Here is a 25,442-nt window from a genome sequence, read left to right on the forward strand (position 1 = left end):
AAAACTGAGTTTAAATGTATTTGGCTAAGGTGTATGTAAACTTTGGACTTCAACTGAACTAGCAGGCTAGCAGTTACCATAGACTTCAATTCATTGTGCTTACGCTATTTAGCAATTGCGCTAACGCTAGTTAGCAACTTCCTTCAAACTGCACGCAGAGACATAAAAATGGTGTCCACAAGTTCATTGGACTCTGCGGTAGTAGATAAAGGGCCCAAAAAAATCACTCCTCACATGAAACACATAGATACCATCTGAGAGATCCTCACCACATTTAGAGTGTTGCAGTCATGATAAACATTAGATCATATTAAGATCTGATAATGTAGTCAGATTAGATCATGTAGAGCATATAACGTAGTCAGATTAGATCTCAGTCAATGGAAATAATGGGTTACAACGTTTTCATGTGTCTTCCAAAATTCATTAATTTGTCTTCCAAAGTGCATTCCCTTTCCCATTCTGTTCCCCAATACCTGAGAGCCAGTCTGTTCGGCTATGTACGTGTTCATATCAGGCATGAAGTAAACATCTGTTCTTGATACTGCAGTTAATTAGTCACAGAACTACGTAGGGCCCAAGATCAAACTCATTGAATGCTTCCCAAATGGCCCCCTATTGGTCAAAAGTAATGCACTATATAGGGAATAGGGTGCCATTTGGAATGCAAAAATGGTGGTATGAAGAGAGAATCTGCCTTGGCAACGCATGATTTAGAAACCGGCATCTGCCATTTGTGCATGTGTTTGTGTGTGTGTCTGTGTGTCTGCCATGTGTGTGTGTCTGTGTGTCTGCCATGTGTGTGTGTCTGTGTGTCTGCCATGTGTGTGTGTCTGTGTGTCTGCCATGTGTGTGTGTCTGTGTGTCTGCCATGTGTGTGTGTCTGTGTGTCTGCCATGTGTGTGTGTCTGTGTGTCTGCCATGTGTGTGTGTCTGTGTGTCTGCCATGTGTGTGTGTCTGTGTGTCTGCCATGTGTGCCACATCCCGCCCTAATACCTCTCATGTCGCAGTCAGCGGTACGTTTTTTACGTTTTAGTTGCAGCGTGATGGAGGGAGTGCAGCGGGCAAAAGAGGAGAAACGGCCATCTTTACATGATGATCTATTGCCTCATATTTTAGATAAACATTGTTGGTTTTTACGTCAGCTACAGAAACGCAATAGACCTGAGTCATTTTCCATCATTCTCTGTTGGCTTGACCTTTTCAAATGTCTGTCTCTCGCTCTCTCTCTCTTTCTCTCTGTGTAATAACATTATCCACTGGGTTTTTCAGGGGTTATTGTACCCTCTTGTAATGAATGAGAGTATTGGCATTTTAGTGGTGTCTGTCTGTGTGCTTAGTTTTATTGACTGTGTGTTAGCAGACTTTAGAGGGAGCTTCATGTTCAGCCCTGGAAATATCACCGGACTATGGAGACTGATACTGTGTGTGTTTGTGTGTGTGTGTGTGTGTGTGTGTGTGTGTGTGTGTAACCACCTGCTGGCCTTCTTTATTACATACCAGTTTCCTGTCAGTTCTCTGTACTCTCTCCTTTACTCTTACAACCAAAAGTACACTAAAATTGGGAAGCTACATGACCAAAAGTATGTGGACACCTGCTCATCGAAAATCTCATTCCAAAATCATGGGCATTAATATGGAGTTGGTCCCCCCTTTGCTATAATAACAGCCTCCACTCTTCTGGGAAGGCTTTCCACTAAATGTTGGAACATTGCTGCGGGGACTTGCTTCCATTCAGCCACAAAAGCATTAGTGAAGTCGGGCACTGATGTTGGGCGATTAGGCCTGGCTTACAGTCGGCGTTCGAATTCATCCCAAAGAGGGATGGGGTTGAGGTCAGGGCTCTGTGCAGGCCAGTCAAGTTCTTCCACACCGATCTCGACAAACCATTTCTGTATGGACCTCGCTTTGTGCACGGGGCATTGTCATGCTAAAACAGGAAAGGGCCTTCCCCAAACTGTTGCCACAAAGCTGGAAGCACAGAATCGTCTAGAATGTGATTGTAAGCTGTAGCGTTAAGATTTCCCTTCACTGGAACTAAGGGGCCTAGCCCGAACCATGAAAAACAGCCCCAGACCATTATTCCTCTTCCACCAAACTTTACAGTTGGCACTATGCATTCGGGCAAGTAGAGTTCTCCTGGCATCCGCCAAACCCCGATTTGTCCGTCGGACTGCCACATGGTGAATCGTGATTCATCACTCCAGAGAATGCGTTTCCACTGCTCCAGAGTCCAATGGCGGCCAGCTTTACACCACTCCAGCTGACGCTTGGCATTGCGCATGGCTTCTGTGCGGCTGCTCGGCCATGGAAACCCATTTCATGAAGCTCCCGACGAACAGTTCTTGTGCTGACGTTGCTTCCTGAGGCGGTTTAGAACTCGTTAGTCAGTGTTGCAACCGTATACAGATGATTTTTACGCGCTAGGCGCTTCAGCACTCGGTTGTCCCGTTCTGTGAGATTGTGCGGCCTACCACTTCGTGGCTGAGCGGTTGTTGCTCCAGACATTTCCACTTCACAATAACAGCACTTACAGTTGACAAGGGCAGAAATCTGACTTGTTGGAAAGATGGCATCCTATGACAGTGCCACGACGAAATTCACTGAGCTCTTCGCTGTTTGTCTACGGAGATTGCACGGCTGTGTGCTCTGTTTTATACACCTGTCAGCAACAGGTGTGGCTGAAATAGCGGAATCCACAAAGGGGTGTCCACATACTTTTGTACGGTATATATAGTGTATTTTATATTCTTATTTAGCTCTTAAATTTCACTCTAGCAGCTTGGCATTTAAAGCCCCTGATGTTAAGATTCCCTTTATGCTTGAAAAGCACAGGACAGAACATATGCTGTGTGTGCAATTTAGCTGACTCATCAGAAAAGGAGAACTTGGCATGGATGTGTGTGTGTGTGGGTGTTTATGCGTACATCTGTGTGTGTGTGTGTACGACTTGAGCCGACGCGTACTAATTGAATTGACAGCGAAGGCTCCAGGAGTAACAGGGAGCAGATGTGCTGGGTAGGGGAGAGGATGGTATGGGAAGGCTGGGTTGGGGGTTGGAGGTAGGGTTGGGTTTGGGGGAAGCTTCAGGACTCATCTGCAGTGCAGAGAGAATCAGATATCTGAGTTGTGCTGGCCATCCAGGCCCAAACAGAGCCAAAACTAACTGTCCCTTTCAGCAAAGTGTTACTGTTTTACACCAGAACTAGGACTCAGACCAAGGCTTCCAATCCTAGTTGTCTCCTACGGCAGGTATCTATTCATTTCTCCCTCTCTGTCTGTCAGTGTTCAGTTGCTCAAATGTGCAAGAACAAACCGGTTCCTGTGAGAAGTTAGTACACCCAAACTTCTTGTTAAATTATGCATGTACTGTGTGAGAACGAAATGCAATGACAAACGTAGCTACTAGTTTCATTGAAACCGAACTAATATTTGACAAAAATATTTGACCCCAAAAATATGACACAATTTCATCAGCCAAAAAGCAGTTGTCCAATATGACCTTCAAAAGCTATACAACTCAAACGGCCACCAATGTTCCTGTCATGTTCATACACACAACAGTATAATAAGACTGCTCACTATAATGATCTGTCTCATGTCTCTGTACTGACCACAGGCGGAGCTAGACAGTACTCCAGCCAGACTGCGTCCCAAATCCCACCCTATTCCCTTAGTGCACTACTTTTGACCAGGACCCATAGGGTGCCATTTGGGACGAATCAACCTCAGGCAGCTTGTTATCCTTGGAGCTTGGCCAGGGGAGCTGAGGTTGAACCCATAGCTTGGTTGGCCACCAAGCTATGGGTTCCCCTGTCATGGACCAAACACACACACAATACATACACTCCATATTACTCTATGAGAGAGAGAACAATATGATATTACGACACCAAACAACATACAGAGGATGGAGTAATTGCAGTTCCACTATGCATGTGTGTGTTTGTAAAGGCAGCATGCGGTCATGTGGTTTTTAAAATCCTCTCTCTGTCTATCTCGCTCATCTATTGAAGTCTCTGCTAAGATGCATTGTGGGACTGATCCTCTTTCCAAGCTGTAAACTCAGTCACGTACGTCACCAGTGCTGCGCGGGGGTGGCTTTGAGATATCCCAGCAGCCCATTGTCACGCACACACACACACACACACACACACACACACACACACACACACACACACACACACACATCGCCCACACCACATGCAGTATAGAGATATATGCTCGGCAGAAAGCCATCACACCTGGTCATGAAGTCATTCAAGTCATCCAAAACATAAACAAACAGACCAAATCACTAACAGATGTCAGGTCCCATAGGATCTGATTAACAGTATACAAATAGAGCACATGCATCCAGACACACAATGTTTTAGAAATTATATCATCTTACAACTTCTCACATGTATTTAGTAATAGTTGAAAGTCAAAGATACAGAAAACATACAGTAACTTTAAACAGATGACTGTAAAATGTTATTGTAGTTGATGATTATTATTTTGCCCCATTCCATAGCCTTTTGTGAAGCTCATCCAGGTAGCTCTAAGACAGTTTGCTATTGTTCACTTTGTAAAACCTTGAAAGCAACACGCTGCACAGTGTCTGATGGGTAGAACAGAGTGGAAGCCTTACAGTTAGGTCTCTGTCAGAGAGAGAGAGAATGTTGGAGGGGAATAGAATGAATAGAATGCAGAATGCTCAGAATGTTTGTACAGTGTTCTACCTCTTCAGGCTAAAGGCGTCCGCATGCTTCCCATCAAAAACAGTTTTGAACAGTTTGTGCATATATTATGATAACAGATTTCTTGAGTTATCTTAAAATTAATTCTGACTATTTTGAGGAAGTGTATACTGGCTACGGCGTCTCAAGGTGGACAAACAGTACTATTGCCGCTTATTTCTCGTTTTGCAAGCGAGGGTCTTTTAAGGGAATATGCGAGCACATTCGTTCAGTTCACGTAGTCGAGTTCAGGTAGGCGCCAGCCGAACAGAAGCATACGGAAGCCTTAAGTCCCTACTGTGACCCAGCCAGGGACTATAGAACAGAGGGGAGAAGAACAGAACCTGTGTAGAGAACAGCAGGACCTCGGGAGAGGGGGAGGGATGGATGGAGGAAGAGCAAGGGAGAGAATGAAGAGGAGGGAGAGAGGGAATTGGTGGGATGGGATGGAAGTAGAGAGACGAGAGAGACAGAGCAGGACATAGAGAGAGAGAGGGAGAGAAGGGGAGTGGGGGGGAGAGAGAGAGAGAGAGAGAGAAAGAGAGAACAAGAGAGAGAAAGAGAGAGAGAGAGAGAGAGAGAGAGAGAGACCAGATGGAAGGAAAGTGGAAATATATAATGCAAAAGTAACATTATTGCAGGTTTTTGAGTTTAGCAGTTCAGTGAGTTCTTATCTACAGTTAGCTAAAGCAGTTAGTGAATGTGTGTACATGGTGGTTGCCTAAAGCTAACATTAGACATGGGGGATCCTACAGAGCATCCCTTGCCTTGGCCGAGAGACTATAGGCATCAACTGCTGCTACTTGAAGTAGAGATGACAATAGAACATTATTGGCACTCATACACAAGGCAGTGGAATCACCATGCAGGGTTTCTGTCAGTAAAGCCATCTGAGATATAGATAACTAATCTCTTCTCTCTATGGATCAGCACATCTTCATGGGCTCAGGGGTCCTTGTCAAGCTGGACACCATCTGATATTTATGTGTAATTTATCCAGGTCGTACAGAAGATCCCTCCAGTGAATTAGGCTGAATCCTAACGGGCTGAATCCAAACTTGACATATTGCGTGTCATTCAAACTTTGTTTGAGGCATCGCTGCCAAGCAAGATACTTACTGGTAAATTTGATCCAGGTCATAAAGGTTCCTCTAGTGATTGAGGAGCTGAATCCTAACTTGAGATACTAGTGCATGTCACTGATGAGTGGTGACCTGGTGTCCTGTGTAATTCGTTGGGACTAGCTAAGCACAGGGAGGTGGAGCAGTACAGTAATTGCAAACTCGGTTGTGCTTGTGTAAACACACACAAACACAGAGAGACACACACACAAACCACTATGCAGCTTCAGTAACAGCTGGGAGCAGTTGCAGCAAGCTGTGCTCAGTGTGCAGTCTGCTCCCTCAATAACCTGTCAAACTAGGGTACTAGTAGGTAACCACTGGAAAAACCTGGGAGGATTCTACTTCTGTCTATCTGTCTCTGTCTGTCTGTCTGTCTGTCTGGAACCTGGGATGATTCTACCTCTGTCTATCTGTGTCTGTGTCTGTGTCTGGAACCTGGGATGATTCTACCTCAGTTTGTCTATCTGTTGATCTTACTCTCTCTCTCTCGCTCTCTTTTTTTCTATTTCTGTCTAGCGCTATCTCTCTCTTTCTATCTCTCACGCTTTCCCTTTTTTATAGGATGCCTTGGAAACCACTGACCATTCTCCTTGAATTCTGAAATCTCAGGAAAGCATCTTATCAGCCCGCAGAGCAGTGCTTACTGTGTGCTGTGCGTTCAGCCATGCGCATTTCTCATTCTCCTGCTGTTTAGTGCTATTTTCTTGGCTGCAATGGAGCTGAAAGGTGCTGACAGGATGGCCATGTGTATTTCATATCCAGGGTTGAGCTGTATGCTCCTAGGTTCCCATTGGGAGACTTAGAAACAGAGGTAGACGAGGGTCTCCATGGGGACTGTTTCGAGGGTCTCCATGAGGACTGTTTATTAGCGCAATAGTCTTCAACCTTGGTCTCGTAGAGTTACAGGGTGAGAGTTGCAGGCTTTTATTCCAGTTTAACACTAAAATACCTGATTTAACCAACCAAACACTCATCATCAAGTCATTGATTATTTTAGATGTGAATCTGACAGTTTTAGATATAAGATTCTGGAACCTTTATAGAACCCTTCTAGAAGGCTCTGGAACCCCAGATGTGCTTCCTGTCTTTTAGCTTGTCCTTGTCGTCTGCAGTCTTAATAGCTGCTGTTTCCTGGTTGGTCCTTATTGGTTCCTGTTTCCTGGTTGGCTGATTTAGTGGACAGATGTGTTAAGCAGGGTGTGACATCACAAGGACGTGACCCTAATAAACCATAAACCCTGATCTACTGGGAGGCCTCAAGGACACCACATGACACGGGCTTCCTGCTCCTCAGATTGAGCTTCCTGCTCCTCAGATTGACAGCAGTGACAATGACTAGGGGTGAGTCACAAATGGCACGCAATTCCCTATATAGTGCACTGACCCCCCTATAGTTCCTGGTCAAAAGCAGTGCACTGTATAGGGGCTAGGGTGCCATTTGGGACACAGACTTTGACAATGACAGTGTCCTTGCATCATCTGTTGACTGGCATGTGGTTCGGAGGCATGTGTGCATTGGAGTATATAATAATAACTAACATGTTATAGCCCATGATTCTTTACCTCATGGTCAGAGGAGTAAGCAGGATATGATTGAATGTTAATCTAATAAGTTTTTCAGTCAGTTATAAAATCTACTGTACACTATAAGACGTGAACAAGTGTTCCTTTGGTGGGCATTGCTTTTAGGCTACTGCTTACTGTTTTTTTCTGAGTAAAAATCACCCCCTTACTCCATCACTGCCTCCTTAATCCCCCCAACCCCCCATCTAATCAATTGTGACAAGTTAAACAGACAGCTGCTATGGTGGGTTGTAGGATGAGGAAATTACCTCCTAGAGTATTCATTCAGCATGCAGCACCCTGAGACCCACCAGTCAGCGACTCAGCACAAATATCACTGAGAGAGTCTGCATCTCAAATGGCACCCTTTTCCCTATACTACTGGCCCTGGTCAAAAGTAGTGCACTACATAGGGACTGGGTGCCATTTGGGACACATCCGAAGGCACGTGATGAGAACTTCCTCCCTACGTCTTCCTCTCTCCCTCCCTTCCCCTCTCCCTCCGTCCCCCTCTGCCTCCCTTCCCCTCTGCCTCCCTCCGCCAAGAAGTCCTTAATTAGCCAATGGCCCCGCTCCACTCCGCTACAGCAGGAGGTTAGTGGGGGAATTTAATATCCAGTGAAAGTCGTTCATCATCGACATGTCAATGATTTCGACACAGACCAGAATCCAGTTCTCTCTGGGTTAATATGGGTAGCCACATAAATCGTTGCTTGGACATCGGACCGTTTTCCCTACTGTACTGTATTTCCTCCCTCCCTCCCTGTGTTGTCAAATAGTGTTATCTAGCTATGAGGCCTTTATAGGAATACAGAAATAAGTCATTGAGAATTGTAGCTGGTGCTCTCCAGAGAATTGTAGCTGGTGCTACATTCTCTGTGCCTGTGTGAAGGACTGTAATTTAGATATGCGTCTTTAAACAAGGGATATACAAGCAAGTCAGTGGGCACTGTACAGTAGCTTGTCCTCTCAAATCAATACAATGTAAGCCTTGTCCGAGCCAGAACGACCCATAATTAATACATTGACTCAATATGTTTTAAAGTAGTTGTCCAGGGTTTCCAGATTTCTATGAAAAATGATCTATAATGAATTACAATATGAGTGAAATATTTGTTTTATTTAGTATGTTAACTGCTTTTTATCTTTCAAGTATTCCTTTCGGTATTTCACTTACGTCAGAAGCCTTTATCATCAGAAGCCTTTATTACTCTACGCCAGCCATGATTTGAGTTAGCTGTATCCAAACGCTAGCTAGCTTCAAAATGTTGTGGGTTTACTTCTTCCAGTTCTCTACTAGCTACACCAAGCTATCTTTTCTATCTGTCATTTTCGGAAACGGTATCCGGCCATTACACTGACTGCCACCATCAGAGACAACCCACTATTCGCTAACTACCTGACTAGCCTACCACGCTAGTTTTTCTGACGGCTAAAACATAGCATCCCAGCTATGACGACAAAAGCATTTCCCACTCCAAATGGGGAGAAGCTCCTGGCACGAATCTGCTCCTGTGGAAACAAGATATCCGCCAATGACACCCACTCAGTGTGTTCTGCTTGCCTTGGGGTGCAACATGCCGAAGGAAGCTTTAGCCTCCCCCAGCTCCTGTCCACTCTGTGAAGAGTCTCTGTCGCAGGCTAGCACGCCAAGCTAACCTGAGTCAACAGGACCCTAACATGGGGACTGACATCCCTGATGGCTCACTAGAGGATTCCACAGGGAATCACGGAGTAACGGTTAGCACTAGCTGGCAGTGTAGTAGTACTCGAGTCTGGTTTCGAGACCACATATTGAGTGTCTTGGTCTTGTCTCGGTGTCGGATACATTTGTACTCAGTCTCGGACAGTGAGGACTCGTAATTTCTTCCCGAGACCAGCAGAGTAAAAAACTCATCATTATCAGCTTCCATTTAGTCAGCACATAAAACTGCTTCGCCAGGCCAAATACACTGCATTCGGAAAGTATTCAGACCCTTTGACTTTTTCCACATTTTGTTACATTACAGTCATATTCTAAAATTGATTAAATTGTTTTTTTCCCTCATCAATCTACACACAATACCCCAAAATGACAAAGCGAAAACAGGTTTTTAGAAATGTTTACACATTTATTAAAAATTAAGAACAGAAATACCTTATTTACATAAGTATTCAGACCCTTTGCTATGAGACTTGAAAGTGAGCTCAGGTGCATCCTGTTTCCATTGATCATCCTTGAGATGTTTCTACAACTTGATTGGAGTCCACCTGTGGTAAATTCAATTGATTGGACATGATTTGGAAAGGTACACACCTGTCTATATAAGGTCCCACAGTTGACAGTGCATGTCAGAGCAACTTGTCCGTAGAGCTCCGAGACAGGATTGTGTCGAGGTAACAGGTCTGGGGAAGGGTACCAAAAAATGTCTGCAGCATTGAATGTCTCCAAGAACACAGTGGCCTCCATCATTCTTAAATGGAAGAAGTTTGGAACCACCAAGACTCTTCCTAGAACTGACCGCCTGGCCAAACTGAGCAATCGGGGGAGAAGGGCCTTGGTCAGGGAGGTGACCAAGAACCCGATAGTCACTCTGACAGAGCTCCAGAGATCCTCTGTGGAGATGGGAGAACTTTCCAGAAGGACAACCATCTCTGCAGCACTCCACCAATCAGGCCTTTATGGTAGAGTGGCCAGACGGTAGCCACTCCTCAGTAAAAGGCACATGACAGCCCGCTTGGAGTTTGCCAAAAGGCACCTAAAGTACTCTCAGACCATGAGAAACAAGTTTCTCTGGTCTGATGAGACCAAGATTGAACTATTTTGCCTGAATGCCAAGCGTCACGTCTGGAGGAAACCTGGCACCATCCCTACGGTGACGCATGGTGGTGACAGCATCATGCTGTGGGGATGTTTTTCAGTGGCAGGGACTGGGAGACTAGTCAGGATCGGGGGAAAGATGAACGGAGCAAAGTACAGAGAGATCCTTGATGAAAACCTGCTCCAGAACGCTCAGGACCTCAGGTTTACTCTCAAGATGTTTTAGGCATGGCTCTCTGTACTCACTGTTTCAGCTTTGTTTGTTTCATTGATGTGCCTCAGTAGAATGCCCGCCACTATTCAGATTCCCACGCTAGCTTTGTCTGAAACACAGAAAACATATGTGCCTTAGATCCCCTCAATCACACACAGTCCGTTCCTACTGATTGTAATGAGCGTGGCCTGCCTGGGAAAGAGCCTGGAGTATTTTCCTTTTGTTATGAGAAGATGAAACAAAGTGCCTGTGTCCCAAATTGCACCCTATTCCCTATATCAGTGTTTCCCAAATCCAGTCCTCAAGTACCCCCAACAGTAGGCATTTTTATTTTAGCCCTGGACAAGCACTGCCCTATATAGTGCACTGCACTACATAGGGAATTGGATGCTATATGGGATGCAGACAGAGAGTTAAGTCTCCTTGGAGGAAGGCCTCAGTAAAATGAGATGGACTGAAAGCTATAGGGCATCGTTGGCTCCCGTCCAAATCCTCTATTAAGGCCCTGTGTAAAACTATATGTGGGGGGAAAACTACCCCATGAGTTATTACAAAGGAGGCTTTAAGACTGAGCCTGCTGCCCCACTACAGTCCCCCTGGGACTCCAATAGCCTCTTTACACACACACACAGTGTGTCTCCAAAATGGCCCCCTATTCCCTATATAATGCACTACTTTCGTGCCCTGGTCAAAAGTAGTACACTATGTTGGGAATAGGGGGCCATTTGGGATGTAGGCAGAGAAACAACCCTGGGAAATCACCAAACAAGATGAAGTAGACCCATAGAACTATACAGTTCTCACACAGATGGCTACTAATGCTTTTCCTTTTGTTTCCACCAGGTGGAATGGGAATGGCCCAAGAGTGAACACAGGGCGTTGTTAATCCCAATGCTTCCCCCTCAGAACATTGGAACTGGTAGAAATGGAATGTGGATGGAATTCCTTGTGGGAAACTTATGAGTCTTTATGTCATTCTAGAATTCCTGTGGAGGGTTCAAGAGCAGGCTGTATACCTGTGCCCAGACTGCAGGGAGGGGGTTGTCCCTGGCCTCTATGTTCACACACACACACAAACACACTCTCACACACACAGACTCATTCAGTCTCTGTGTAAGCGTTCAGAATTGAGCAAAGGAGCGTGTGTAAAACTGCGAGGGAGTCACCAGCAACAGTGGGAAAGGAAACTGTGATGTCAGGGCCCCTCATGTCTTACAAGCTCATATACAGTTGAAGTCGGAAGTTTACATACACCTTAGCCAAATACATTTAAACTCAGTTTTTCACAATTCCTGACATTTAATCCTGGTAAAAAATCCCTGTTTTAGGTCAGTTAGGATCACCACTTTATTTTAAGAATGTGAAATGTCAGAATAATAGTAGAGATAATGATTTATTTCAGCTTTTATTTCTTTCATCACATTCCCAGTGGGTCAGAAGTTTACATACACTGAAATTAGTATTTGGTAGCATTGCCTTTAAATTGTTTAACTTGGGTCAAATGTTTCGGGTAGCCTTCCACAAGCTTCCCACAATAAGTTGGGTGAATTTTGGCCCATTCCTCCTGACAGAGCTGGTGTAACTGAGTCAGGTTTGTAGGCCTCCAAATTGCACACACTTTTTCAGTTCTGCCCACAAATGTTCTATAGGATTGTGGTCAGGGCTTTGTGATGGCCACTCCAATACCTTGACTTTGTTGTCCTTAAGCCATTTTGCCACAACTTTGGAAGTATGCTTGGGGTCATTGTCCATTTGGAAGACCGATTTGCGACCAAGTTTAACTTCCTGACTGATGTCTTGAGATGTTGCTTCAATATATCCACATCATTTTCCTTCCTCATGATGCCATCTATTTTGTGAAGTGCACCAGTCCCTCCTGCAGCAAAGCACCCCCACAGCATAATGCTGCCACCCCCGTGCTTCACGGTTGGGATGGTGTTCTTCGGCTTGCAAGCAATCCCCTTTTTCCTCTAAACATAACAATGGTCATTATGGCCAAACAGTTCTATTTTTGTTTCATCAGACCAGAGGACATTTCTCCAAAAAGTACGATCTTTGTCCCCATGTGCAGTTGCAAACCGTAGTGTGGCTTTTATATGGTTGTTTTGGAGCAGTGGCTTCTTCCTTGCTGAGCGGCTTTTCAGGTTATGTCAATATAGGACTTGTTTTACTGTGGATATAGATACTTTTGTACCTGTTTCCTCCAGCATCTTCACAAGGTCCTTTGCTGTTGTTCTGGGATTGATTTGCACTTTTTGCACCAAAGTATGTTCATCTCTAGGAGACAGAACGCGTCTCCTTCCTGAGCGGTATGACGGCTGCGTGGTCCCATGGTGTTTATACTTGCGTACTAAATTTTGAACAGATGAACGTGGTACCTTCAGGCGTTTGGAAATTGCTCCCAAGGATGAACCAGACTTGTGGAGGTCTACAATTATCTTTCTGAGGTCTTGGCTGATTTCTTTTGATTTTCCCATGATGTCAAGCAAAGAGGCACTGAGTTTGAAGGTAGGCCTTGAAATACATCCACAGGTACACCCCCAATTGACTCAAATGATGTCAATTAGCCTATCAGAAGCTTCTAAAGCCATGACATCATTTTCTGGAATTTTCCAAGCTGTTTAAAGGCACAGTCAACTTAGTGTATGTAAACTTCTGACACACTGGAATTGTGATACAGTGAATTATAAGTTAAATAATCTGTCTGTAAACAATTGTCGGAAAAATTACTTTTGTCATGCACCGACTTGCCAAAACTATAGTTTGTTAACAAGAAATTTGTGGAGTGGTTGAAAAACGAGTTTTAATGACTCCAACCTAAGTGTATGTAAACTTCCTACTTCAACTGTACATCAACCATTCCAGTAACCCCACGGAGATCCTATAATTATATATGTAAATATATGGGTGTCCCCTTGTACTAACATGTGTATATAGTTACAGTACTGCATGTGTGGGCTGAATATAATTTCCCAGTTCCCAAAATAAGGTTTTTCCCAACCACCCATTTGCCATCCGTTGACCAAATGATGTCCCTTTAAATTGGCTTCACTTACGAAAACACCCAAAGGATATCATCCTGACCTAAAGTTTGCCCTTATTATTAGTTAGCCATCAAGGATTAGGTCCCAAATGGCACCCTATTCTCTATATAATCCCTATGGGCCCTGGTCAAAAGTAGTGCATAGGGAAAAGGGTGCCATTTGGGACGCAGACTGAGGACCTCCAGGCTCCTCTCTCTTCATGGTGGGCAGTATTTATAGTTGGTCTGTCTGTCTATCGGTCTATTTGTCTATGGTATAATCAGTGGGTAATATGACCCTGGGGATTTTTGTTGTTGTTGCAAGAACAGAAAAAGGTAAGCAGCAGCGTTGAGACACAGGGTTCATCGCAAGTGGCACCCTATTCCCTATGGGGTCCTGGTCAAAATTAGCCGCCAAAATTGTCGCAACCCCTATTACCAGCCTGTTCAACCTCTCTTTCGTATCGTCTGAGATCCCCAGAGATTGGAATGCTGCCGCGGTCATCCCCCTCTTCAAAGGGGGTGACACTCTAGATCCAAACTGTTACAGACCTATATCCATCCTGCCCTGCCTTTCGAAAGTATTTGAAAGCCAAGTTAACAAACAGATCACCGACCATTTTGAATCCCACTGTACCTTCTCCGCCATGCAATCTGGTTTCCGAGCTGGTCATGGGTGCACCTCAGCCACGCTCAAGGTCCTAAACGATATTATAACCGCGATCGATAAAAGACAGTACTGTGCAGCCGTCTTCATCGACCTGGCCAAGGCTTTCGACTCCGTCAATCACCGCATTCTTATTGGCAGACTAAATAGCTTTGGTTTCTCAAATGACTGCCTCGCCTGGTTCACTAACTACTTCTCAGATAGAGTTCAATGTGTCAAATCGGAGGGCCTGTTGTCTGCACCTCTGGCAGTCTCTATGGGGGTGCCACAGGGTTCAATTCTCGGGCCGACTCTATTCTCTGTGTATATCAATGATGTCGCTCTTGTTGCTGGTGACTCTCAGATCCACCTCTACGCAGACGACACCATTTTGTATACATTTGGCCCTTCATTGGACACTGTGTTAACAAACCTCCAAACGAGCTTCAATGCCATACAGCACTCCTTCTGAAGCCTCCAACTGCTCTTAAACGCCATTCCTTCCAGTTCTCTGCTGCCGACTGGAACGAACTGCAAAAATCTCTGAAGCTGGAGACACTTATCTCCCTCACTAACTATAAGCATCAGTTGTCAGAGCAGCTTACCGATCACTGCACCTGTACACAGCCCATCTGTAATTAGCCCACCCAACTACCTCATCCCCATATTGTTATTTACATTGTTATTTATTTTGCTCATTTGCACCCTAGTATCTCTATTTGCACATCATCTTCTGCACATCTATCATTCCAGTGTTAATACTGAATTGTAATTATTTTGCACTATGGCCTATTTATTGCCTTACCTCCATAACTTACTACATTTGCACACACTGTATATAGATTTTCTATTGTGTTATTGACTGTATGTTTTGTTTTACCACATATGTAACTCTGTGTTGTTGTTGTTTTTATCGCACTGCTTTGCTTTATCTTGGCCAGGTCACAGTTGTAAATGAGAACTTGTTCTCAACTGGCTTACCTGGTTAAATAAAGGTGAAATTACAAAATTAAAAAATATATAAAAAGTAGTGCACTATATAGGGAATAGGGTGCGATTTGAGATGCAGTCAGAGGCAGAGTTGGCCATTCACATTGAAGGTGATTCCTCTCTGACAGAGCAGGGCTGCGTCTACAATGGCACCCTATTCCCTATATAGTCAAAAGTAGTGCACTATGTAGGCAATAGGGTGCCATGTGGACAGACCAGTTCTGTGTGATGATACAATTCTAATGGGCAGAAAGAGAGATAAGAGCTATTGGAGTGTGAATGGGTTGTGCTGTGTAGGGCCTAAAGGGCAAGATGTATAGCAGGCCTGTAGTTTAGAACTTTTATGGGGTCACTTTTGAGTGTTATTGTCTTGTTGACTTGAATTTTATTTTATGCTAGTAAAACATCGTTTTAATGCCTAAGTCAAAGTATTTTTGGAGCAAGAGGAATGTATTTTTTTTTGTCATCACTCCTTGGATAATGTGAGGAGGATACTGGCTTTGATGCACTCCAGCCTTTTTGTTTGTCCGCACACATCTCTTTGCGCATGCACACACACACGGGTGCGCACACACATGGATGCACACACACATGGATGCACACACACGCGCGCACACACAGACACACACACACTATAGTTACCAAGTGAAAACAGCATGAGCATGAATGAGAAAATCTAATATTTAGCAAATAGGAATTTGTGGAGAACCACTCTGCAACCCTTATAAATGACTGAGTAATGTTCGTTATGGACCATATGCCATTTTATGTGCTTGCAAACGGTTTATGGAGGGTGAGATGGGGGGGATTGAAGTGAATAGCGTTTCTAGCCGAAAGTTATGCTATCTCAAGCATTTTGTGAATGATAAGCCAGTGTTGAACCAATTACATGGACCGTTAACTCTGCCTGAACCTATAGTAAACTCCCCCCATAGTCATTTAGCTTTGGGAGACTGCAAGTTAAAGGATAATGCTATGGTGCCGATGATGTAACTGTGATGTGTGTGTGCCAGGGCTTCCGTTAGCTGGTAACTGACGGCTTTTGGCCGATAAATACAAATGTAGCCGGCCAAATTATCCAGGGCTGCCTTGCTGCTGAGGATAGAGAGCGAGCGAGAGAGGAGCCTTGGCCTAGGGAGAAAGAAAATAATTCTGATTGTAAAACATTTTAAAATCCAGTTGCTGGGAAAACACAGCTATCCTGTGTCACAGATGGAGAAAGGATGTTCTCAGCTTTCTGTGGTCTGTCTGTATTTCAGAACTCTCAATTATGTGCTCAATAGCAACTATTTTACAAAGATATTTGATATGGCTTTGAGATATGGAGCGTGCGAAATGCAGATTGGCCATTGCGAGTGCATAGGCCTCATTGGGCGGTAGGCTACAACTGCAATATTGGACATTAAATGTACTGTTAGATTAGTACATCGCTACTATGAGTGGGTATTATGTTTAGAGTTGGTGATCTAGCTAATGTGTTTTGAGTTTCCACTTACTCATGTGGTGAATTAGCCCCAGATAAATTAGCCTAGAGCACATAAAGATGCAGGCAAATTCATCTCTATTGAACAAAAAAAATATCTAAAAATTCTGGCACCTTATTTAGTAAAATATAACAACAACAACAAAAAAAAAAAAAAAAAAAAATGTGTAAAGTGGTTATCCCACTGGCTATAGGGTGAATGCACCAATTTGTAAGTCGCTCTGGATAAGAGCGTCTGCTAAATGACGTAAATGTAAACGTAAATAAGTGTCTACCCACAATGCATGAAAATCTCTGGATTAGGTTGCACATTAAAATAGTTTGAATTACAACATCACATGACAATATCACAATACCATCTTAGTAGTCTATTACACTTTTTTAATAAAGCACTGTGAATTACTTTATAAGATGATAGGCCTACTCATTTTTTCTATTGAGTAATGCTGCGGCCAAATGCAGGCTACTGTGCAACTCCCTATTCAGGTAGGATGCAATTTTGGAACTTTAATAGATTTTTTGGTATTTTTAGTCACGTGTTTTATCATTATTATTATTGTAGGACTATTTATTAATCCAAACCAGTTCTTAAAACCTGTTACTGCAGTGGGATAAATCAGGGTCACACAGAGTGTTTCTTGGTAGTCTTAAACAAATCTACTTTGAAACAAAAGTGTTCACCTCACACACATGATTATGACCTTAACATAAAGAAGACACCTGTACCATGTCAGATATAATGTATGTTGAAATCTATTCAATTTTGCGTTTGCATCCAAATATTACACTTTATATACATCACAGAAGACTGAAATATAACAACACCGTTTGATATAGAAACACTGGATTTTCTGCGTAAAAAATAAGAAGTTTATTCATTATGAATATATTAATAACATTCCACCCATGAGGCCACTAGGTCATTTGTCTGCAGGAAAGGGGTACATACAGTGGGGAAAAAAAGTATTTAGTCAGCCACCAATTGTGCAAGTTCTCCCACTTAAAAAGATGAGAGAGGCCTGTAATTTTCATCATAGGTACACGTCAACTATGACAGACAAATTGAGAATATTTTTTCCAGAAAATCACATTGTAGGATTTTTTATGAATTTATTTGCAAATTATGGTGGAAAATAAGTATTTGGTCACCTATAAACAAGCAAGATTTCTGGCTCTCACAGACCTGTAACTTCTTCTTTAAGAGGCTCCTCTGTCCTCCACTCGTTACCTGTATTAATGGCACCTGTTTGAACTTGTTATCAGTATAAAAGACACCTGTCCACAACCTCAAACAGTCACACTCCAAACTCCACTATGGCCAAGACCAAAGAGCTGTCAAAGGACACCAGAAACAAAATTGTAGACCTGCCCCAGGCTGGGAAGACTGAATATGCAATAGGTAAGCAGCTTGGTTTGAAGAAATCAACTGTGGGAGCAATTATTAGGAAATGGAAGACATACAAGACCACTGATAATCTCCCTCGATCTGGGGCTCCACGCAAGATCTCACCCCGTGGGGTCAAAATAATCACAAGAACGGGTGAGCAAAAATCCCAGAACCACACGGGGGGACCTAGTGAATGACCTGCAGAGAGCTGGGACCAAAGTAACAAAGCCTACCATCAGTAACACACTACGCCGCCAGGGACTCAAATCCTGCAGTGCCAGACGTGTCCCCCTGCTTAAGCCAGTACATGTCCAGGCCCGTCTGAAGTTTGATAGAGTGCATTTGGATGATCCAGAAGAGGATTGGGAGAATGTCATATGGTCAGATGAAACCAAAATATAACTTTTTGGTAAAAACTCAACTCGTCGTGTTTGGAGGACAAAGAATGCTGAGTTGCATCCAAAGAACACCATACCTACTGTGAAGCATGGGGGTGGAAACATCATGCTTTGGAGCTGTTTTTCTGCAAAGGGACCAGGACGACTGATCCGTGTAAAGGAAAGAATGAATGGGGCCATGTATCGTGAGATTTTGAGTGAAAACCTCCTTCCATCAGCAAGGGCATTGAAGATGAAACGTGGCTGGGTCTTTCAGCATGACAATGATCCCCAACACACCGCCCGGGCAACGAAGGAGTGGCTTCGTAAGAAGCATTTCAAGGTCCTGGAGTGGCCTAGCCAGTCTCCAGATCTCAACCCCATAGAAAATCTTTGGAGGGAGTTGAAAGTCCGTTTTGCCCAGCGATAGCCCCAAAACATCACTGCTCTAGAGGAGATCTGCATGGAGGAAAATACCAGCAACAGTGTGTGAAAACCTTGTGAAGACTTATAGAAAACGTTTGACCTCAAATCAAATCAAATTTTATTGGTCACATGCGCCGAATACAACAAGTGCAGACATTACAGTGAAATGCTTACTTACAGCCCTTAACCAACAGTGCGTTTATTTTAAACAAAAAAAGTAAGAATAAAACAACAACAAAAAAAAAGTGTTGAGAAAAAACAAAGAGCAGAAGTAAAATAAAGTGACAGTAGGGAGGCTATATATACAGGGGGTAACGGTTGCAGAGTCAATGTGCGGGGGCACCGGCTAGTTGAGGTAGTTGAGGTAATATGTACATGTGGGTAGAGTTAAAGTGACTATGCATAAATACTTAACAGAGTAGCAGCAGCGTAAAAAGGATGGGGTGGGGGGCAGTGCAAATAGTCCGGGTAGCCATGATTAGCTGTTCAGGAGTCTTATGGCTTGTGGGTAGAAGCTGTTGAGAAGTCTTTTGGACCTAGACTTGGCACTCCGGTACCGCTTGCCCGTGCGGTAGCAGAGAGAACAGTCTATGACTAGGGTGGCTGGAGTCTTTGACAATTTTGAGGGCCTTCCTCTGACACCGCCTGGTATAGAGGTCTTGGATGGCAGGGAGCTTTGCCCCAGTGATGTACTGGGCCGTACGCACTACCCTCTGTAGTGCCTTGCAGTCAGAGGCCAAGCAGTTGCCATACCAGGCGGTGATGCAACCAGTCAGGATGCTCTCGATGGTGCAGCTGTAGAATTTTTTTGAGGATCTGAGGACCCATGCCAAATCTTTTTAGTCTCCTGAGGGGGAATAGGCTTTGTCGGTGCCCTCTTCACGACTGTCTTGGTGTGCTTGGACCATGATAGTTCGTTGGTGATGTGGACACCAAGGAACTTGAAGCTCTCAACCTGTTCCACTACAGCCCCGTCGATGAGAATGGGGCGTGCTCAGTCCTCTTTTTTTTCCTGTAGTCCACAATCATCTCCTTTGTCTTGGTCACGTTGAGGGAGAGGTTGTTGTCCTGGCACCACACGGCCAGATCTCTGACCTCCTCCCTATAGGCTGTCTCATCGTTGTCGGTGATCAGGCCTACCACTGTTGTGTCGTCGGCAAACTTAATGATGGTGTTGGAGTCGTGCCTGGCCATGCAGTCATGGGTGAACAGAGAGTACAGGAGGGGGACTGAGCACGCACCCCTGAGGGGCCCCCCGTGTTGAGGATCAGTGTGGCAGATGTGTTGTTGCCTACCCTTACCACCTGGGGCGGCCCGTCCAGGAAGTCCAGGATCCAGTTGCAGAGGGAGGTGTTTAGTCCCAGGATCCTTAGCTTAGTGATGAGCTTAGAGGGCACTATGGTGTTGAATGCTGAGCTGTAGTCAATGAATAGCATTCTCACGTAGGTGTTCCTCTTGTCCAGGTGGGAAAGGGCAGTGTGGAGTGCGATAGAGATTGCATCATCTGTGGATCTGTTGGGGCGGTATGCAAATTGGAGTGGGTCTAGGGTTTCTGGGATTATGCTGTTGATGTGAGCCATGACCAGTCTTTCAAAGCACTTCATGGCTACAGACGTCAGTGCCACGGGTCGGTAGTCATTTAGGCAGGTTATCTTAGAGTTCTTGGGCACGGGGACTATGGTGGTCTGCTTGAAACATGTTGGTATTACAGACTCGGTCAGGGACATGTTGAAAATGTCAGTGAAGACACTTGCCAGTTGGTCAGCACATGCTCGGAGTACACGCCCTGGTAATCCGTCTGGCCCAGCGGCCTTGTGAATGTTGACTTGCTTAAAAGTCTTACTCACATCGGCTACGGAGAGCGTGATCACATAGTCGTCCGGAACAGCTGGTGCTCTCATGCATGCTTCAGTGTTGCTTGCCTCGAAGCGAGCATAGAAGTGGTTTAGCTCGTCTGGTAGGCTTGTGTCACTGGGCAGCTCGCGGCTGTGCTTCCCTTTGTAGTCTGTAATAGTTTTCAAGCCCTGCCACATCCGACGAGCGTCAGGGCCAGTGTAGTATGATTCAATCTTAGACCTGTATTGACTCTTTGCCTGTTTGATGGTTCGTCGGAGGTCATAGCGGGATTTCTTATAAGCTTCCGGGTTAGAGTCCCGTTCCTTGAAAGCGGCAGCTCTACCCTTTAGCTCAGTGCGGATGTTGCCTGTAATCCATGGCTTCTGGTTGGGGTATGTACGTACGGTCACTGTGGGAACGACATCATCGATGCACTTATTGATGAAGCCAGTGACTGATGTGGTGTACTCCTCAATGCTGTCTGAAGAATCCCGGAACATGTTCCAGTCTGTGCTAGCAAAACAGTCCTGTAGCTTGGCATCTGCGTCATCTGACCACTTTTTTTATTAACCGAATCACTGGTGCTTCCTGCTTCAGTTTTTGCTTATAAGCAGGAATCAGGAGGATAGAGTTATGGTCAGATTTGCCAAATGGAGGCGAGGGAGAGCTTTGTATGCGTCTCTGTGTGTGGAGTAAAGGTGGTCTAGAGTTTTTTTCCCTCTGGTTGCACATTTGACATGCTGGTAGAAATTAGGTAGAACGGATTTAAGTTTCCCTGCATTAAAGTCCCCGGCCACTAGGAGCGCTGCATCTGGATGAGCGTTTTCCTGTTGATTAATGGCCTTGTACAACTCATTCAGTGCAATCTTAATGCCAGCATTGGTTTGTGGTGGTAAATAGACAGCTATGAAAAATATAGCTGAAAACTCTCTTGGTAAATAGTGTGGTCTACAGCTTATCATAAGATACTCTACCTCAGGCGAGCAAAACCTCGAGACTTCCTTAGTATTTGATTTTGTACACCAGCTGTTGTTTACAAATATACAGAGACCGCCACCCTTTGTCTTACCGGAGCCAGCCGTTCTGTCCTGCCGATGTAGCGTGTAGAAAATTCCTGAGCTCTTAAAATAAAAAGGAACCTAGGTGTCATTGCTAACAAAGGGTATATAACAAAGTATTGAGAAACTTTTGTTATTGACCAAATACTTATTTTCCACCATAATTTGCAAATAAATTCATTAAAAATCCTACAATGTGATTTTCTGGATTTTTTTTCTCATTTTGTCTGTCATAGTTGACGTGTACCTATGATGAAAATTACAGGCCTCTCTCATCTTTTTAAGTGGGAGAACTTGCACAATTGGTGGCTGACGTCAGAGGAAGGCCCTCAAAATTGTCAAAGACTCCAGCCACCCTAGTCATAGACTGTTCTCCCTGCTACCGCACGGCAAGCGGTACCGGAGTGCCAAGTCTAGGTCCAAAAGACTTCTCAACAGCTTTTACCCCCAAGCCATAAGACTCCTGAACAGCTAATCATGGCTACCCGGACTATTTGCACTGCCCCCCCACCCCATCCTTTTTACGCTGCTGCTACTCTGTTAATTATTTATGCATAGTCACTTTAACTCTACCCACATGTACATATTACTTCAACTATCTCAACTAGCCGGTGCCCCCGCACATTGACTCTGCACCGGTACCCCCCTGTATATATAGCCTCCCTACTGTTATTTTATTTTACTTCTGCTCTTTTTTTCTCAACACTTTTTTTGTTGTTGTTTTATTTTTACATTTTTTGTTAAAATAAATGCACTGTTGGTTAAGGGCTGTAAGTAAGCATTTCACTGTAATGTCTGCACCTGTTGTATTCGGCGCATGTGACCAATAAAATTTGATTTGATTTGATTTGACTAAATACTTTTTTCCCCCACTGTAAGTAGGCCTGTTGTTATAATAAATATCATTAGCCTGTCATTTGTTGGGTATGGTAGGCACTAGCCTTTCTTGGTAATTGCTGCAATATAGCCTGTTTAAAACTTTTGTGAAGGTTTAAACCAGTTCGCAAGTGTTTTGTTTCATTCTGTTGAGCCATTTTCTTTGGCCAAATTAAGTTCCAACTCTAATGTTGTGTTTTCCGGAATATAATATCCTACTCGTATTTTCCCTATAAACAATGGCTTGACCTACTTTTGATATTACCCTAATAAAGTTTTAAAACTTTTTGAAGGTTTGGTGTGGCGTGGCTATTAGCCTATTATACTGCAAGCCTATGATATGAAGGCAGTGCGCACCAGCGCTCCAACTGACTCCAACAGTTGAACTTGAGGTGAGGAAGAATGTTTTAGGACTACCTCTCCCGAGTGGCGCAGTGGTCTAAGGCACTGCATCGCAGTGCTAGCTGTGCCACTAGAGATCCTGGTTCGAATCCAGGCTCTGTCATAGCCGGCCGTGACCAGGAGACCCATGGGGCGGCGCACAATTGGCCCAGGGTAGGGGAGGGAATGGCCGGCAGGGATGTAGCTCAGTTGGTAGAGCATGGCGTTTGCAACGCCAGGGTTGTGGGTTTGATTCCCACGGGGGCCAGTATAAAAAATATATATATATTTTTTTTTTATGACTAAAATGTAAAAAATGTCAAATGTACTGGAGTTACTCCTATAATCTAACAATATAATGCTTATCTTTATTAATTAATGAATTAGCCTCCTTCTGTACTCCTAAATCTCTATAGCAGATGCAGTAGCCTATCTGACAAGTATAAAGAAATTAATGTCGTGTCGTAGCAAGCCGCCGGCATATCTTTTAAGCTTCTCTTCCTTTTATATTTATTTACAAAAAAAAGGAATATACCTAATACAGTGGACGCCTAAGCCAATAGGCCTATGCAATACCCTGATGCATTTAGTGCTCCAATCTCCAATAGCTGAACAGTGAGGTGGACAATATTTGTTTTAGGAAAGTAAAAATCTATAAAATAATAGGCTATAAAGTTCTGCATATGCTACAGATCGAAACACAAGAGTAATGTTATAAGCTGTTTTTATGGACACGTAAATGTGGCTCATTTAGCCAATATGGTGGACGGACAGCCTAATGGGTTACATACCCAATGCATATCGATGACTGGTAAATATCTTAAATGTCAGATAAATTAAAATATTCCAGGTCACTTGTCCTGCGCCAACTTTTCCTAACGGAAACCCTGGTGTGTGCGTTCGTGTTTGTGTGTGTGTGAGTTTGTAGTATAAACTTGATCCCCCCACCCTGTCAGTTCTGATTTACAGCATTATTAAATCCTGAACCATAACTGTTTTTTAATGTGTCAGGCAAAAATATCATAGTGATAATAAACCTCAAGCCAGTCTGTCTGCAATCCCAAATGGTCCCCTATTTCCTATGGACCCTGGTCTAAAGTAGTGCACTAAATAGGGAATAGTTGGGATGCATCCACGTATTGGGCAGACTAAACTGAACATGAATGGATTAACTTTTATTCTCAGCAGTATGAACAATATCCCTGGTATTGTATTAAAATGTTCTGTTTACCCTCAAGCCTAAACACTAAGAAACATTTCAATGGGAATCTGCAGGGATATATGTGTCTATCCAGTATATTAATAACAATACTTTTTCTAGCAGAGAGGATCATATCGCCCACTGAAGATTCTTAGATGCATGGTAGGAGGCTAATGGCCACAGGCAGATGCATATCATTCTCTGTGTGTGTGTATATATATATATATATTTATATTTTACATTTACATTTGAGTCATTTAGCAGACGCTCTTATCCAGAGCGACTTACAGTTAGTGAGTGCATACATTTTTCATACTATTTTCATATATATATATATATATCCAATGCTTAAGGCTGTGATGGTTGTAGTACTGTGATGGTTGTAGATGGTTGTAGTACCTGCCTTGAGTCATAGCTTGAGGCATATTTGGCACAGTATAATAGGACACACACACACTTGGTATAATAAGAGGGGGTTGACTGACTGTGACTGATTTACATACTGCTGAGCCAGCACCATTAGCCTCACACACATCGTCCATTCCCCAGCCAGTCATCTCCATAGAATAGAGAGACCAGGCTAGTACTGCCTCCAGTGGCCACACTATGAAACTACACCCTCCCGCTCACTGAATGAATGAAGGAATGAACGAAGCCCAGATGAGATGCGTAGCCTGCGTCACAAATGGCACCCTATTCCCTATATAGGGCCCTGGTCAAAAGTAGTGCACTATATAGGGAATAGGGTTCCATTTGGGACACATACTTAGTTAGTGTTTCTACTGAGCTAGGATCTGGAGCTTGGACTGGGTTAGTCAGATGATTGATCTACCACACCACCCAGCTCCAAAACAAACACTTGATGGACTGCTGCCCTATTTTCCCTGCTATGCAGAGCAGGGCCTGGGCTGGTCTGGTCTGCTGCTACTGAGTCTGACCTATTGGTGCAGAGGATATTGGCATAACGCGTAGGGCTACTGTGTTGCTGAACTATGAGTGCCATAGTGTGGAGGGCTTACCCTAACCTCATGAATATTCAGTTAAACATGGTTTATCATTAGCTAAAACCATCATCACGCTAGGGAGCAGCATTATTTAACCTTCCTGTGTTCCTCTCTACAGGGCCTTCTACCTGGATAAGTCCAACCTTCCCCCCAGCTCCACACCTAAAGCTGCCCTCATAGACAAGGTAAGAGGATCAGGAAACATCACCTTCATAGGTTAGTTACAGTGGAGTCATGTTCTGATACTCACATTATGCAGTCATAGTAAGTAAGTAGCCATGGTATAATGGTCCTGTTTCTGTAGTGTGAGACAGCTTGATGTACAAGTATAC

The 25,442-nt window shown here is 44.0% G+C and overlaps 1 protein-coding gene across 2 annotated transcripts in view; it reads left to right on the forward strand.

Annotated features, from left to right (window-relative positions):
- The window catches only part of prex2 (phosphatidylinositol-3,4,5-trisphosphate-dependent Rac exchange factor 2), a 232,533-nt gene that overhangs the window by 181,828 nt on the left and 25,263 nt on the right, over window positions 1-25,442 (forward strand). For both annotated transcript variants that reach the window (XM_041880313.2, XM_045221164.1), the window contains exon 37: window positions 25,229-25,295. In XM_041880313.2, coding sequence (XP_041736247.1) covers window positions 25,229-25,295 — 67 coding nt within the window. The remainder of the gene's footprint in view (window positions 1-25,228; window positions 25,296-25,442) is intronic.

Source organism: Coregonus clupeaformis, chromosome 7, assembly GCF_020615455.1.
Source record: "Coregonus clupeaformis isolate EN_2021a chromosome 7, ASM2061545v1, whole genome shotgun sequence".
Taxonomy (NCBI): domain Eukaryota; kingdom Metazoa; phylum Chordata; class Actinopteri; order Salmoniformes; family Salmonidae; genus Coregonus; species Coregonus clupeaformis.